The sequence below is a fragment of the Melanotaenia boesemani genome, chromosome 10 (assembly GCF_017639745.1).
Source record: "Melanotaenia boesemani isolate fMelBoe1 chromosome 10, fMelBoe1.pri, whole genome shotgun sequence".
NCBI classification, from domain to species: domain Eukaryota; kingdom Metazoa; phylum Chordata; class Actinopteri; order Atheriniformes; family Melanotaeniidae; genus Melanotaenia; species Melanotaenia boesemani.
The window spans coordinates 4,984,901-4,999,406 of record NC_055691.1 but is presented as its reverse complement, the minus strand read 5'-3'; the positions used below and the strand labels follow the sequence as shown (position 1 = coordinate 4,999,406).

General features: G+C 41.5%; 1 protein-coding gene and 1 non-coding gene across 2 annotated transcripts; both read left to right on the top strand.

The window, feature by feature from the left end:
- The first annotated feature begins 1,830 nt into the window (after positions 1 to 1,830).
- On the top strand, positions 1,831 to 1,984 carry LOC121648255. Its single transcript, XR_006011941.1, has one exon. It is a non-coding gene; the product is annotated as a 5.8S ribosomal RNA (ribosomal RNA).
- A 4,077-nt stretch (positions 1,985 to 6,061) lies between these two features.
- On the top strand, positions 6,062 to 14,116 carry herpud1 (homocysteine-inducible, endoplasmic reticulum stress-inducible, ubiquitin-like domain member 1). The gene is made up of 8 exons (XM_041998045.1): positions 6,062 to 6,443; positions 7,558 to 7,635; positions 8,568 to 8,645; positions 9,510 to 9,691; positions 10,265 to 10,375; positions 10,470 to 10,841; positions 12,628 to 12,748; positions 12,965 to 14,116. The coding sequence occupies exons 1-8, from the start codon at positions 6,291 to 6,293 to the stop codon at positions 13,151 to 13,153; spliced, it is 1,284 nt and encodes a 427-aa protein (XP_041853979.1). The 5' UTR covers positions 6,062 to 6,290; the 3' UTR covers positions 13,154 to 14,116.
- The last annotated feature ends 390 nt before the right edge of the window (positions 14,117 to 14,506 follow it).

Genomic DNA, 14,506 nt, shown 5'->3' with positions numbered 1-14,506 from the left:
TGTAATCAGCCATGTAATGCGATGCATAAAGTGAAACTCGGCTGCAACTTCACAAGGTGTCCTGGATGAAAAAAATTGTATAATGCGGTTTCTCAGCCTCAGGACACTGCTGGGCAGAGACAGCTCCAGAAATGCACATAACAGATGTCGCTGCGCCAACAAACGAATCCGGAACGCAGAGTTTAAAGGTCAGAAAGTTACATAATGCATCTTTAAAGTCAAATTTCCTCTAGAACAGGTTTACACTTCATCTTTTTATCAAAAAACTAAACAGTTTTGTTATTTATCTGATATACATGATACTTGTCGTGGCTGCTCTGTGTCCACAGCGGAGTTCTGCCCTGATCCCTCACATAGACACGTGCACGCACACACAGGTGATCACACTTCTGTCAGCGGACCGAGTGCACATATCGGGAATGTCAACTGGCTGAACATCAGACAAACATATGACCGTTTTTTAAAATTGTCACAGGGAGGTGAAGATGGAACACTGATTGGTAAATGCAGACATCTTTAGAAATAATGTATTTCAGAAGTGGATGTAGACGTATCATATCAGATTATTACTATTATCTTATTACATCTAGGCCTCTGATTTTGATGGTCATGTTATTGGGCTTAGTGTTTTATAAAAATAGCCATCTGAGAATGTCTTTAATATTCAGTATTAACAATTAAATATCTATGAATCAATCCTTATAAAATGTAATCGAATCGTATCAGGCTGTTGTGAATCATTTGAACCTGAAAATAAGTGGCGATACCCAGCCCTACCGGTTAATGACCGCGGTGAAGTTGGTTTTAGGTTGGATATTCAACAGACATTCATCATTTCCGTGTTCAATAGCTTCCGTTTCACGCGACCAAAACACGCAATTCCTGACCTGTATTATAGCACAAGATGAGACAAACAAGACACAACCCTTTTGATTCATTTTGAAAGCTCCTTCTGTTTTTTATAATTTTTTTACAGTAAAAATATCAATATTTCTTCAATAGCTTCCACAAATTGTGACCGAGGGGCCCCAAACCTCAACTAAATTATTCTACTAAGACACACAAACAAGACACACCCCTTTTGATTCATTTTGAAAGCTCCTTCTGTTATTTATAATTTTTTACAGTAAAAAAATCAATATTTCTTCAATAGCTTTCATATCATGTGACCGAGGGGACCCAATCCTCTACTACATTATTCTACTGAGACACACAAACAAGACACACCCCTTTTGATTCTTTTTGAAAGCTCATTCTGTTATTTATAATTTTTTACAGTAAAAATATCAATATTTCTTTAATAGCTTCCACATCATGTCACCGAGGGGCCCCAAACCTCAACTAAATTATTCTACTGAGACACACGAACAAGACACACCCCTTTTGATTCATTTTGAAAGCTCCTTCTGTTTTTTATAATTTTTTTTACAGTAAAAATATCAATATTTCTTCAATAGCTTCCACAAATTGTGACCGAGGGGCCCCAAACCTCAACTAAATTATTCTACTGAGACACACGAGCGTCGGGGCGGCGTCCACGCAGAGCGGGCCCGGCCTGCGTCCGGCGGAGACCCGGTCAGGGCTCTGCACTCGGAACCTCTCGAACGGTCTCGCCCTGGCCGTCCCGCTGCGCGCCTCCGGGTACCCAACTCTGCTCCATCCTCCGGAGGGAGCCAGGGGGGTTTAATGTCTCCACCCTGGGGACCGGCGCTTACCCCGTCCTCGACGGGGGGGCCCGGCCCGAGATGCGGAGCGCCTGGGCAGTTCGTTGAACCTGTCCAACCCCCAGTCTCGGAAGCTTGGCCTCCAACCTGAAAACGAAAACTGTACAACTCTTAGCGGTGGATCACTCGGCTCGTGCATCGATGAAGAACACAGCTAGCTGCGAGAACTAATGTGATTTGCAGGACACATTGATCATCGACACTTTGAACGCACATTGCGGCCCCGGGTTCCTCCCGGGGCTACGCCTGTCTGAGGGTTGCTTTACCATCAATCGGAGGAGCCTCTCCTCCGCGGCTGGGGCTGTTGCAGGCCGCCTACGGCGCGCCTTCATCCCCCTAAGTTCAGACCTTCCAGGACGCCCGGTGCGGCCCCCTCCAAGCATCCGCTCCGTCCGACCCACCCTCTCTCCCTCCTTCCCCGGCTCCGGGGAAGGGGCGCCACTCCCGTCGAGCCCCTGGCATGAGTCGGGCGCGGCTGCCGGTGGACCCTCCAGTCTCCGAGCTGACCGCGTTACGCGTGCGAACCACAGGGAAAACTCGGCGAGAGCGGACCGCCCTTAGTGGGGGACTGTGGGGTGCCGGACGGCTGAGGCGCGCAGGGGGGGGTGCCCGCTCCTGAGCCTGCCTGCCGTCGCAGCCGGGTTCCCGGGGGGGGGGGGGACCTCCCCAACCCCTAACCCACTTCGAATACAACCTCAGTCGGTCAGGGCCCTGAGTCCTTCTGATGGAGACTCAGCCCGTGGACGGTGTGAGGCCGGTAAAGGCCCCCGGCACGGTCTTCTCGGAGTCGGGTTGTTTGGGAATGCAGCCCAAAGCGGGTGGTAAACTCCATCTAAGGCTAAATACCGGCACGAGACCGATAGTCGATAAGTACCTTAAGGGAAAGTTGAAAAGAACTTTGAAGAGAGAGTTCAAGAGGGTGTGAAACCGTTAAGAGGTAAACGGGTGGGGTCCGCGCAGTCCGCCCGGGGGATTCAACCCGACGGGTCAGGGACGGCCGCCCGCTGCGGAAGGATCCCCGCCGCTTCTCCTCTCGGGGGGCAGGCGGCGGGGACCTCTCCCCGGCGCTGGCTGGCCCTCGCCTGGAGCATTTCCTCCGCGGCGGTGCGCCGCGACCGGCTCCGCAACCGGCTCTGCGACCGGCTCCGCAGCAGCCAAGAAGGGGACTCTGGTTGTCCTCTAGCCAGCTGGGTGCGGGCCTCCAGCTGCAGCAGGCTGGCTGGGGAGGAGTGGGACTGGGGCCCTGGAGTAGGGCTGCACAATTAACCGGATTTTGATCGTAATCACGATTTTGGTGGCCACAATTAAATGAACCTGATCGTCAACGATATTTACATTAAAAACGCAGCTCTGCTGCTTCTCTGATCACACACATTCTCAACCTGCAGTGGGCCAACCACCAGGGGGCGAACGCGAGGCCAAAGCTTCATTAAGCTGCCTAAAGAACAAGGGCGTGCACCTTTTACAGTCGGCAGCTAGTTGTACCCAGTGTTGCTAGTTTTCACTCACCTCTAGCGACTTATTTTCAAAAAACGACTAGCGACTAATCTAACGACTTTTTCTGGTGATATTGGAGACTTTTGGAGACTGACGTGAAAGAGCGTATAGTTCACTCTTCAACAAGGGGGGGGGGGGTGCTCCGACCCCTCCCCCGTCCAGAAGCACTCAGAAGAGGCTTGGTCCTCACGCAGCAGCTGGACTCAGAGCAGGAGAAGATCTGTTTCATGACCAGGCTGAAAATGAAACGTACATAACTGCTGCTGGCTGGTCCCGCGCTGGCTTACCGTCAGATATTAATGTTTATTAATGAAGAGTGTCGACATTAACATTTAAAAAGTGTTGTGACATGTTGCAGACTCCTAATTAAAAAAAACATTACACTTAATAAAATTAAACTTAAAAAACAAAGAAAATATTGACTGAAGAATTAAATTTTTATTATTTCTTTACTGTTCTAAACATTTTTATGTTGTCTTTTCTTCAATGTTTGCCTTTCTCACAACATCCCTCCCACACTAGCATCCATTACTAGTGATGGATGTTCGGCTCTTTTCAGAGAACCAGTTCTTTTGGCACCTAAACGGCTCTTGATTTAGCATCTTTTGTAGCCCCAAAATTTACATTAACTTCTCAAAAATGAATGGTAAATGTATTTATTGCATTATTTATCATCTATTCTAATTTAAAGTTTAATTTCTCACTAAAATTTGTTGCAACGTAGTTTGTTTATAATTGGTGCAATAAAAATACATGTTTTTCCAAACACAGTGAATAATCGCGATTAATAATCGTGATTACAATATTGATCAAAATAATCGTGATTATTATTTTGGTCATAATCGTGCAGCCCTACCCTGGAGGTCCTCCAGCAGGCCGGGTGCCTGCTGGATGTCTGCTGGAGGTCATGCAGGCCTCCAACTGCAGCAGGCTGGCTGGGGAGGAGTGTGAGTTGGGCCCTGGATGTCTTCCGGAGGCTTGGTGCCTGCTGGATGTCTGCTGGAGGTCATGCGGACCTGACGCAGCAGCAGGCTGGCTGGGTGTGTCTGTGACTGGGGCGCTGGTGGTCCCCCCCAGCAGGCTGGGTGTCTGCTGGAGCTATTGAAGAAATATTGATATTTTTACTGTAAAAAAATTACAAAAAACAGAAGGAGCTTTCAAAATGAATCAAAAGGGGTGTGTCTTGTTTGTTTGTCTCAGTAGAATAATTTAGTTGAGGTTTGGGGCCCCTCGGTCTCATGATGTGGAAGCTATTGAAGAAATATTGATATTTTTACTGTAAAAAAAATTATAAATAACAGAAGAAGCTTTCAAAATGAATCAAAAGGGGTGTGTCTTGTTTGTGTGTCTTAGTATGATAATTTAGTTGAGGTTTGGGGCCCCTCGGTCACAATTTGTGGAAGCTATTGAAGAAATATTGATATTTTTACTGTAAAAAAATTATAAAAAACAGAAGGAGCTTTCAAAATGAATCAAAAGGGGTGTGTCTTGTTTGTGTGTCTCAGTAGAATATTTTAGTTGAGGTTTGGGGCCCCTCGGTCACAATTTGTGGAAGCTATTGAAGAAATATTGATATTTTTACTGTAAAAAATTTGTAAAAAACAGAAGGAGCTTTCAAAATGAATCAAAAGGGGTGTGTCTTGTTTGTCTCATCTTGTGCTATAATACAGGTCAGGTTTTGTGTGTTTTGGTCACGTGAAACGGAAGCTATTGAACACGGAAATGATGAATGTCTGTCGAATATCCAACCTAAAACCAACTTCACCGCGGTTGCTTAATGATCAAACTAGCCCATGGACCACTTTTATTATCATTATATGTTTCGATTGGCCTCTATTTGTTTTGTCTAGAAATCTGAGAGTTTAATCATGTTACTGCTATTATTATAAAACTCAATTATTTATTTACAAATTTTGAAATTTGAACTGAGTTTTGAGCAGGGGTGGCTTTGTAGGCCGGTTGGACAGGCCAATTGAGTTGGTGTGTTCAATAGTTGCTGGAAAACTCCTGCAGTTTACAGCTGATGCAACATCCCTAATGTAATTTGATTGGATAAACACAACTCAGCTGTCAAAAAAAAAAAGAAAGAGAGAGACTGGGTCCGCTCCTTTTTAGTTATACAGAGAAAGGGGAGGGGAAATAAATAAAGGGGAAATCCTTTTTACTGGTTGAAAAAGAGCTTACCGAAACAAATAAGGCATTCCTCTTTCGGAGAAAAGCTGATAATAAAACTATTATTTTTAAAAAAGTTAACAATGAAGTGATAATTAGTAAAACAATGTCTATTAGAGGTCTCTTAACAAATAAGGACAATGCAGAATAAAGAAGTTGGATTGGGAGATAACTTTACTGCTTAGAGCAGCTGAACAGAATCATTATGAAGTCAGAGGTTGTCTGATGAATCATTTTAATGCGAGATTATCTCCTGAACTTAAATAAAGACCATACATCCAAACTCCGACAAGCCGTTCGGTCGCCCGGGCGTAAATGGTGCTGACCCATGAACTGCTTTGATCAGAGATAGCGCTGATAGACAGAGGTTTCACTCCGTTACAAAAAGGTAACAGCTTTTGACAACCCGTTTAACAAAGCAATATCAGGAACATTTGTTAATTTTAAGGGAATTTATTTCAATCTTGACTTGTGTTGATTTGATTAATCTAGATATCCCTTTCCGTTCATTTGTGTATTATGTATTTTAGGTAAGTTTGGTAACGGAAACAGAGTGTGCAACAATTCTGGTTTAGTATTGCCACGAATACGATCTTCGAAAGGGTGGCGCATGCTCATTTAGCAAAATTTCCGCGAGCCTCCACGTCTGGCCGTGTGCGAACCGCAACCAATCAGGAGCAGCCACAATGTGTTTGGAAACAACATTCCTCTTCTAAAGTCCCGTATGACAGACGGCAAAGACATTTATACACCCACCGTAGCCACAGAGGTTTCTCTTTCGACGAGGAGATTTACGCCGAATTTCTTCATTTTTGTTGACAATTTATTTCACAGGAACGTCTCAGTTTCCGACGAGTATTGTTTTAGCTAATAACGTCACTTCGAGGTTCAGATCAAATGGATGTTGAAGATTCTCAGCCAAATACTATCAGTCTTCTCATAAAAACGCCTAACCAGGCTCAGGAGGACCGAAACATAGATGGAGTGTACTTGAATTGGACTGTGGGGGATTTAAAAACGCATCTATCCACTGTATATCCAACCAAACCGGTAGGTTCAGTTCACTTAGCCTGCTAATGTTAGCGGAACTAGCTTGCGGCTAATGTTGTGTGGTGTTATGACAAGTACCAGATGCCAGTTAGCAGCTGTCAGCCATTTCCTCGTTGTTTGTCTTTCTGTCTGTATGCTCACAAATTACATGCACAGCTGTTAAATGACATTTAGAGAAAGTGAGACATGCTTCTTAGATTTATAGTAATAGTTTTTATGTAACGCACACGTGCAATTTATATAATTTTTATTACATTGGATCATCTACGTCTCTAGATCCTCTGATATTTTACCATCCGGAGTGCGCTGGTAATGTAACTTTAAAAAAATTGCACCAGAAACAGCCCACAAGACTGGCACCAGCACAAAACAACTAAATTACTTATCTCCACTTAAAAAACTTTTCCAGTCATTTATTAATTAATTTGCCGAAGAGTTTATTATAACCTTTTCAGTATAAGTCATCAGTTAAGAATTTGGCATCTCTATTTGACTGTCAGGTTTCGCCCTCCCTGAGAAGGTGCAGCCTTGAAGGGCGTAGCATTCATCCAGGATGCAGCTGAGATGACAGAAAGAGAATGAAATGAGGATCTATGCTTCAGAGGCCTCATTTTCATACAGTTAGCATGTGTACAGATGAGATGTGGTCAGGCATGAAACTGAAATATGTTTCAGTTCATGAAAAGGCACATGCTTTCCAGTGAAGTTACTGATTACTGATAAAGTTAGTCTAATCTTTGGGAAATTAGCCATGTGTTTTAAGCTGTGTCAGGCTTTATTTAAAAAGAAAAAAGCATGTAACACATCTGTAGTGCATTTAATTGTTCATTTAATGTTAAAAATCCACTTCAAAACAGCACACATCTACCAAAGTAGATGTTTTGTTTTATGTGGCAGAATAAATGTTATCACTTTTAAATTTTTTCTACTCAGCAGGTGGTCACACAATGTCCTGTCTTAGAGAGGGAATAACTTAAACAGGGTTTATGATTTTTCCCAAAAAGTCAGTGATTACTGGCATTGTTTAAAAATGCATTACCCAGGTTATGCAGATACATCTTCACTGTCTAAATGTCAGCGCTTTTAATCAAACGAAACAACTTGTTTTCTTCAGGCTGTGACTGACCAGAGGCTGATCTTTGCTGGAAAACTGCTCCCCGATCATCTGCACATTAAAGATCTATTCAGACAGGTGTGTATGAAAATGTCATTTGTGATTACAAAACAGTCTAGATTTCATTTCCACTTTCTATCTGTAAAGTTTAGTGTGTATTTCTTTCTAAACTTGAAATTATTGAACATTAGTAGTTAATGTAATGTCATGCTGGCAACAAACTGACTAGAGATGTTGGGTCTAGCCCAGGGGTCTGCGACCTGCGGCTCCAGAGCAGCAAGTGGATCTCTGGACCTTCCACAATAGCTCTTAATTCAGGGCTAAAATCAACATTTGTGTGATGTCAGATAGCATCAAAAAGGTTTTCATGGACTAGAAAAAGGATTTTATACAAAGAAGAAGAAAAGCAGGACAGGATCGTGTGTCATGTGTTTGGCTCATGATTTTTGTCTGTGAATCCCATTAGAGGCTCATATTGCTGCAGATTACACACCACCAGCTGTAAGATAACTCCAGCGCTTGTTTACACAGTTCAGTTATCATGGAACAATTTTTCCAGAACAAATAAACCACTTTTAAAAAGCTGGTTTGAATAAAATAAAACTGGAGATTTTTCATATGCATTCACTAGTTTTAGCACAAAGAGCAACAAGAACAATTAATTTGATGACAAAAGGCCTGCAGCATTTAAACTGTTTAACTTGAATTTTTTTAAGTAGTGAGCTGTGAAATTATTTAGTGTTTTTTTTTTTTTTCAGCAAACATTTTCCAGTATCTAAAAAAGAAAACACAAAATAACTGTTCTCTTCTAAATGGATGGTTCATTTTGGACTTAATGAATTAAAGGTGTATTCGCTAAAGAGATTTAGTACAAGCATAACAATAACTATTATTAAGATTTTACTATGGTTTCCAGCTACGAATTAGACTATTTCACACACAGAATGTGGTCATTTCTATACCAACCAGTTTACATGCAGTGTTTTAACAGTTTATTGTGACTCTTACAGGCTGACTCGATTCCCACACTGCACCTGGTGTGTGCTCAGAGGAGTCCACCCCAAGGACCACTGGGAGCTAGACCTAAGGTGAGGCATGGTGAACACACATGGGAACCTGAGTAGTGTTTTCCTAGAAGCAGGTTTCTTCATAGTTTTATGAAAAATAATGTGTTTGTGATGGTTTTCCATATTAGTTTATGTTAGGAAAAAGCAGGGTTTTGGGCTTGTAGAGGCAAATTCATGTAGCTTTTTGTTGGGAGCTAGACAGACGGGCAACATGTTTAATTCACAATTACAGTCTTTTATACTTAATGAATAATTTACAGCTCCAATGAAAGACAACTGTCATTTTAAACTGATCTTGTTGGTCATAATTTGTGTTGAAAGTTATGCCTTAACACTACAGTTTGCACAAAACAATTAGTCATTTTCATTAGCTTTAAATCAACAATAAACTTGAAGTGGCCAAGATGAGACTGAATGTCAAAAAGACAGCACCTAGCTGAGTAAAAAGCTGCCCACTGTTAAGTGAAACTGCTGCTGGTTTTATTTTTAAATTGAGGCACAGTATGCAAACCAGATGGTTTCAGTTTGTCTTTTGCTCAGCAATGTGCTGCCTCTGCTCATCATTTGTTTTACATATTCAGTTTCCTTATGTGCAGTCTAATCGTTGCTTTTTGTAAAGCCCTCAGTTATTAATCTCATTTCAGTTCAGCTGCTTTTTCAACAGTGTTAGCATTCAGCGTCTGTTTTTCTGCACATTCAGTGGCTTTTAAGATGTCCTTTTAGAAATTCTACAGGTTGTTTTCAGTCTAAATAAACAGCCTTGAAGATTCAGCAGCAGTTTTTGATCCATGCAACTAAACTCAACTCTGCTGTGTAGATTTGTCTACCAGGCAGGGTTTTGTGGTATCAGCCATTACATTTTCAAACCCTTGCTTGTTTTTGCAGACCAAACAGCCGCAGCTCTCCAGTCCAGGGCCCATGCCAGCCTCTGCTTCACCGACCCAAACTCCCAGCACTCCAGAGCTGAGACAGAGGAGGCAGACATCTCCAGGCTCAGCTCCTTCTCCAGCCCACACACAAACCCCAGCATCACCACCAGGAACTCCTGCATGGATTGGTGCTGCAATGTAAGCTATAAAGAAAGATAAATTCTATGTTTTAAATATATATTTTAGAGTCAACAGCAAGAAGCTACACGAAGGAAGATAATGTTCAAATTCGTTCAGATTTTAACAATGTGCCTAATAGTGATGCAACAACACACACAACCAGTTTTAATTAACTGAGCTTTTGATTTTTCTTCCTCTCTCTACTTTCTCTACTGTCCTTCCTGGAAACACCCATCACACATTTCATACAGAAAACCTGATATGATTTTGTGAACTTGACCTTTGAAAGGCTCGATGGAGGAGTTAATGATGTTAGAAGTTTCCACTGTTTTCTGTAAAAGGTTCTGCATTTAGCCAAAAAACATAGTTTGTAAAGAGTATTTGACACATCAGAATTTTTCTAGATCTTTAAGTCTAGAAAGGTCTCAAAGATGCTTATTCTGAGTGAAAATGTTTGTAGGACAAAAGAAGTGTCCATGAATTTTAAAAAACTAAAATGACATCTTGGTTTTGTTCTTTTTTACACTTAGATTGCTTTTATATGAAAGAGGTTTAAATGCTGAACAAACATGATTTTCTGTGATGTTTCAGGGCTGAAGCACCACAGATGACCCAGCCGGCCTTTCCCACATACTCCCTGTACAGTCCTCAACAGCTGCTGTGGCTCCAGCATGTCTACGCTAGACAATATTACATGCAATAGTAAGTATTCAGTCACACAGCAAGTAACTGTTTTAATATCTGTTGAATTGTTTTTCTGGTCTCTAATGCAGTTTTTTCTGCACACTATCAACAGCCATGCAGCTCTGGCAGCAGCACAATCAATTCCCTCCACACCAGTGGCAACCATTGGCCAGCACCCACCTGTTCCAGCCCACCAGGTACCTGTCCCAGCTCCCATTGCCAATCAGAACCCAATAGACAACCTACCAGCAAACCAGAACCCGGTGCAGGAGGGTGCTTTCATCAACCCCGGGGAGGCCAACCAGAACATGCGGATGAACGCTCAGGGCGGGCCAGTAATGGAAGATGAGGAGGACATGGAACGTGACTGGTTGGACTGGTTGTACTCTGCAGCAAGATTTGGTGTTCTGCTCATGATCGTTTACTTCAACTCCAACCTGAGTCGCTTTCTGCTGGTGATGAGCACCCTCTTCTTCATGTACCTGTAAGTTCAGCTGTTGCTTATTGAACTTTGCTGAACAGTTTGACTGCAAAGTCCAGCAGCTCTTATCAGCTGCTTGTGTTGGCATCGATGACTCCTCTCGACATCAAGGCCAAACACTCACTTCGCCTCTTTAATCATTAAAAAGAGCACAGGGTTGTAGAATGAGGGAGACATTTTTTTTGTTTTGTTTTTATTTTGTTTGTTTTATGTTAATCCCAATTCAGAAATGTAATTACGTAGTCACCAGACGGGGTGCAGAGTAGCTTGTTTGCTGCAGAGAAGTATCTATTGATTTTGTATACACAGTCGGGCCTTCAGGATGTGTATCCTTGAAAGGTGTCACAGATCAAGTATATCAAGGACAATGTTTGTTTAAAGAGTTTAAGGTCATAGAAGAGAAGATTCGGTCTTCGGTCAACAAATACATGCAGGTACCTGGTATATATATCATAAAAAATCATGAAAGGTTATATTAAAGGAAAAATGTCATTTAATGTTTTATAATAACTGAATCACAGATCAAGTGGTGTGACAGATTACTCAGTTACAATCGCAACACTTCTCTCTTAGCTTATTTTAGCTTTTTTGGGGGGAAATTAAAGGGTTTAATCCATCATGTTTCCACCTGCAGTTGCCAGATAATCACTGCAGAGTATTTCCCTACTTAAAAATATAAGTAGAGCTCAAATCAAGCTGGAAAGAGAAGGTGTAGGATTTTAACTTTTGGGGAGGAGCAACTGTAGTTGAGAAGGAAGAGGCATTGTTTGCCAGAGGGAATGGTCTCTGGTTCAGTTACCGAAAGATGCTAAAGTCCTACATAGCTCCTTTTTAAAAAATAATTAGGCATTATCTCTGAGAGAAGCTGATTTTGGGCATGCCTTGCAACAGTGGTCAACCAAGTCTACAAAAAGCACTTTACCCTCCGTATTTATGGAGATTCTGATAGTTTTCAAGCCTTGTATTTAGAATTTTTACCATCGGGTGTTCAAAAACAAAGTTATGCTGCTACTGGTGCTACTTGAAATTTCTGAGTTTGAGCTGCAAGAAAGCTTTCATTTGGAGATGCATCTGCTTCCTCACAGTGGTTAACAGGAAAAAACACTTATTCTTATTTATGAGGCTTCTGATAGTGATCTTATTTAATTTGCTTTGTTTACTTTGTATGTTAGTAAAATGTTTAGCTCATCTCTAGTTTCTTTAGGTTTTAGTACAGATGCTTTTAAACTGGCAGTATAAAAACTCGTGATTAAAAGTCAAGATCAGACAATATGAAAAAATATATCTTGATCATTTTTGTTGCCGTATTGCCCAGCTCTAGCCCTGCGAACCATTTTTTTAGTCTAATAGACATAAATGTTGTCTAAATCAGTGATGATGTTACACTGTTGGTCGCCAAGTTGCCAAACGAATTTAATACCTTTAAGACGTGTTTGTGTATGCTTACAATTCCTGATCTGACATCTTGGTTTAGTTTTGGCTAATAAATGAAAGTTTAAATTGTCTTTAAAGATCATCACTGAAAGATGTCAAGCATTGCCCACCTGAGTCAACTTTTCAGCTTACATTGATGCCCTCTAACACACATTTCTTTCTTTGTGTGGAAATTCTAGCTGTTTTGGTTTCATTTTGCTTCAACATTTAATTCTTTGCCTTACAAAATGGTTCATGCTTTAGTTTGTAGTTGTTGAGCCACTTTAAAACCTCCCACAGAACTTGTTTGATGTTGTTTATTTATCCAAGAAGGTGCCATTTAAGCATTTCCTCCCTTGTCTTCCTCCACCTACAGACACACAGCTGGCTGGTTTCCCTTCAGAAGGCGAGTTCAGGTTCACGGACCCAATGATCTGCAGCCCCCTGAGGTCCAACACAACCAGCAAAATGAAAACAGGAACCCAAACCTAAATCCAGTAAGAAATCAGAAGAACTAACTCTAATCTGTATTTAAAGATTCTGTCAGCCACTCTGGCATCTTGGTGATTTAAGGCTTGTGTAAAGCTGTTATGTTCTAGTTCCTGGTTTACTTTGAGGATTTTCCCTTAAAATCCAATTTATTTAATCTCACAAGAAGAGGTGAACGAAACTAAAGGTTGATTCGTGGTGTAAATGCTGCTTCTTACTTTTAGGCTGACGATCCAGCAGACAGACAGATGGAGGAACCTGGAGCTGCAGCTGAAGGGTTAAACGAGCCGGGACAGATGATGGCAGTTTTAGTGCCTCCTCACAGAGTGTCGGTCATGTGGACAGCCTGGGTCTTCTTCAAAACTTTCTTCTCCTCCCTCATACCCGAGGTTCCTCAGGGTATGGCTAACTGAGCCCCTGAGACAGACGACTGATAGAGATGGCCGCGAACTTGTTCCCTTTTTTCCAGTGATCCTCAGATCTTTGAAACGTATGTGTGTGAATCACCTGAAGACTATACTAAAACAAGGACACTGTATCAATCTGAGCAATGACTGCAACCTCCTGATAGAATATGTCATGATGCTGCAAGCTCCAACATGACCGTGATCCTTCTTGGAGTGAGACACAGGAAATACCAGCAAAATGTACTGGCTCTTGTTCTGGTAACAAGAAGTGAAACATTATCACATGTCCAGCTACTTTCTGCAGGTTTTAGCTTTTACTTTGCTTTTATGCTCCATCACAAGGCCTTGTCAGACATGTAGCTGCATGGATCCTTTTTTTATCAGTTGAACAGCAGGGGGCGCCTGTGAGTGAAAAATTACCTTCAGCTGACACAGTTGAGCTGAGCTAAGTTACTCTTTGTGTGGAGGTTTATGTACACAGACCTTCTGTTTTCTGTGCCCACTGTATAGTCTCAGGCTGTCTGAAGGGATTTGTGAGATCATGTGTTTGATCACAGCTGTAAAATTAGAGCAGATGTTTATCATTTTAAGAACAATTTGGTCTCTTATGTGGAAGCAAAATTGAGACCAAAAAGAAATGTTTGACTCATGGGGATCAGCTGAGCATCAACAGTGACTTCACAACATATTTTAAGTTTAACATTTTACTGTTTTCAATAGGGGATCACCAGATGTGCCACATCAAATATTTAACTTTTTTTTTTCTTTTAAAAAATGCTTCATATAAAAAAAGTTAGTTCACAAAACAATCCACAAATTTTTATTTTAAAGGTTACAAAATGTTCAATTTTTATATAAAAAATGGAGGAAAGTCACAAACGAAACATAATGCTGTACCTCAAGTATGACTGTTCTGTCCCAGGTCTGTTAAAGGTGGATTATCCCTTTTATTCAGAGGTGATCTTTGACCAAAAACAATTCTTTCTGCCATAATTGATCTGGAAAATAACTATGATGGTTATAACAAAAAAAAAGGGGGAAGTTTTGTAAATATATTGTACACAGAGCACTTTATAACATGTATCTTATGCAAGCTTCTGAATATATAGAGGTAATGATTTATTATTAATGATAAAATAACACGAGGGCTCAGAACTGTTTTTAGGTTTTACGGAGATGAACAAGGTTAAATTTTTCTAGTTGAGTATAAATTAATACTACAAGTGTTGTTTTTACCCTCACCCTCACCTATGGTCATGAGCTGTGGGTAGTGACCAAAAGAACGAGATCTCGAATACAAGCGGCCGAAATGAGTTTCCTTCGCAGGGTGGCCGGGCTCTCCCTTAGAGATAGGGTGAG

What these genes read in the sequence shown, in the direction of transcription:
- herpud1 (XM_041998045.1), top strand. Translation starts at nt 6,291, where the DNA reads ATGGATGTTGAAGATTCTCAGCCAAATACTATCAGTCTTCTCATAAAA. An exon ending in CACTGGGAGCTAGACCTAAG is followed by an intron (nt 8,646 to 9,509) that starts GTGAGGCATGGT and finishes TTGTTTTTGCAG; the next exon opens with ACCAAACAGCCGCAGCTCTC. An exon ending in GGAACCCAAACCTAAATCCA is followed by an intron (nt 12,749 to 12,964) that starts GTAAGAAATCAG and finishes TCTTACTTTTAG; the next exon opens with GCTGACGATCCAGCAGACAG.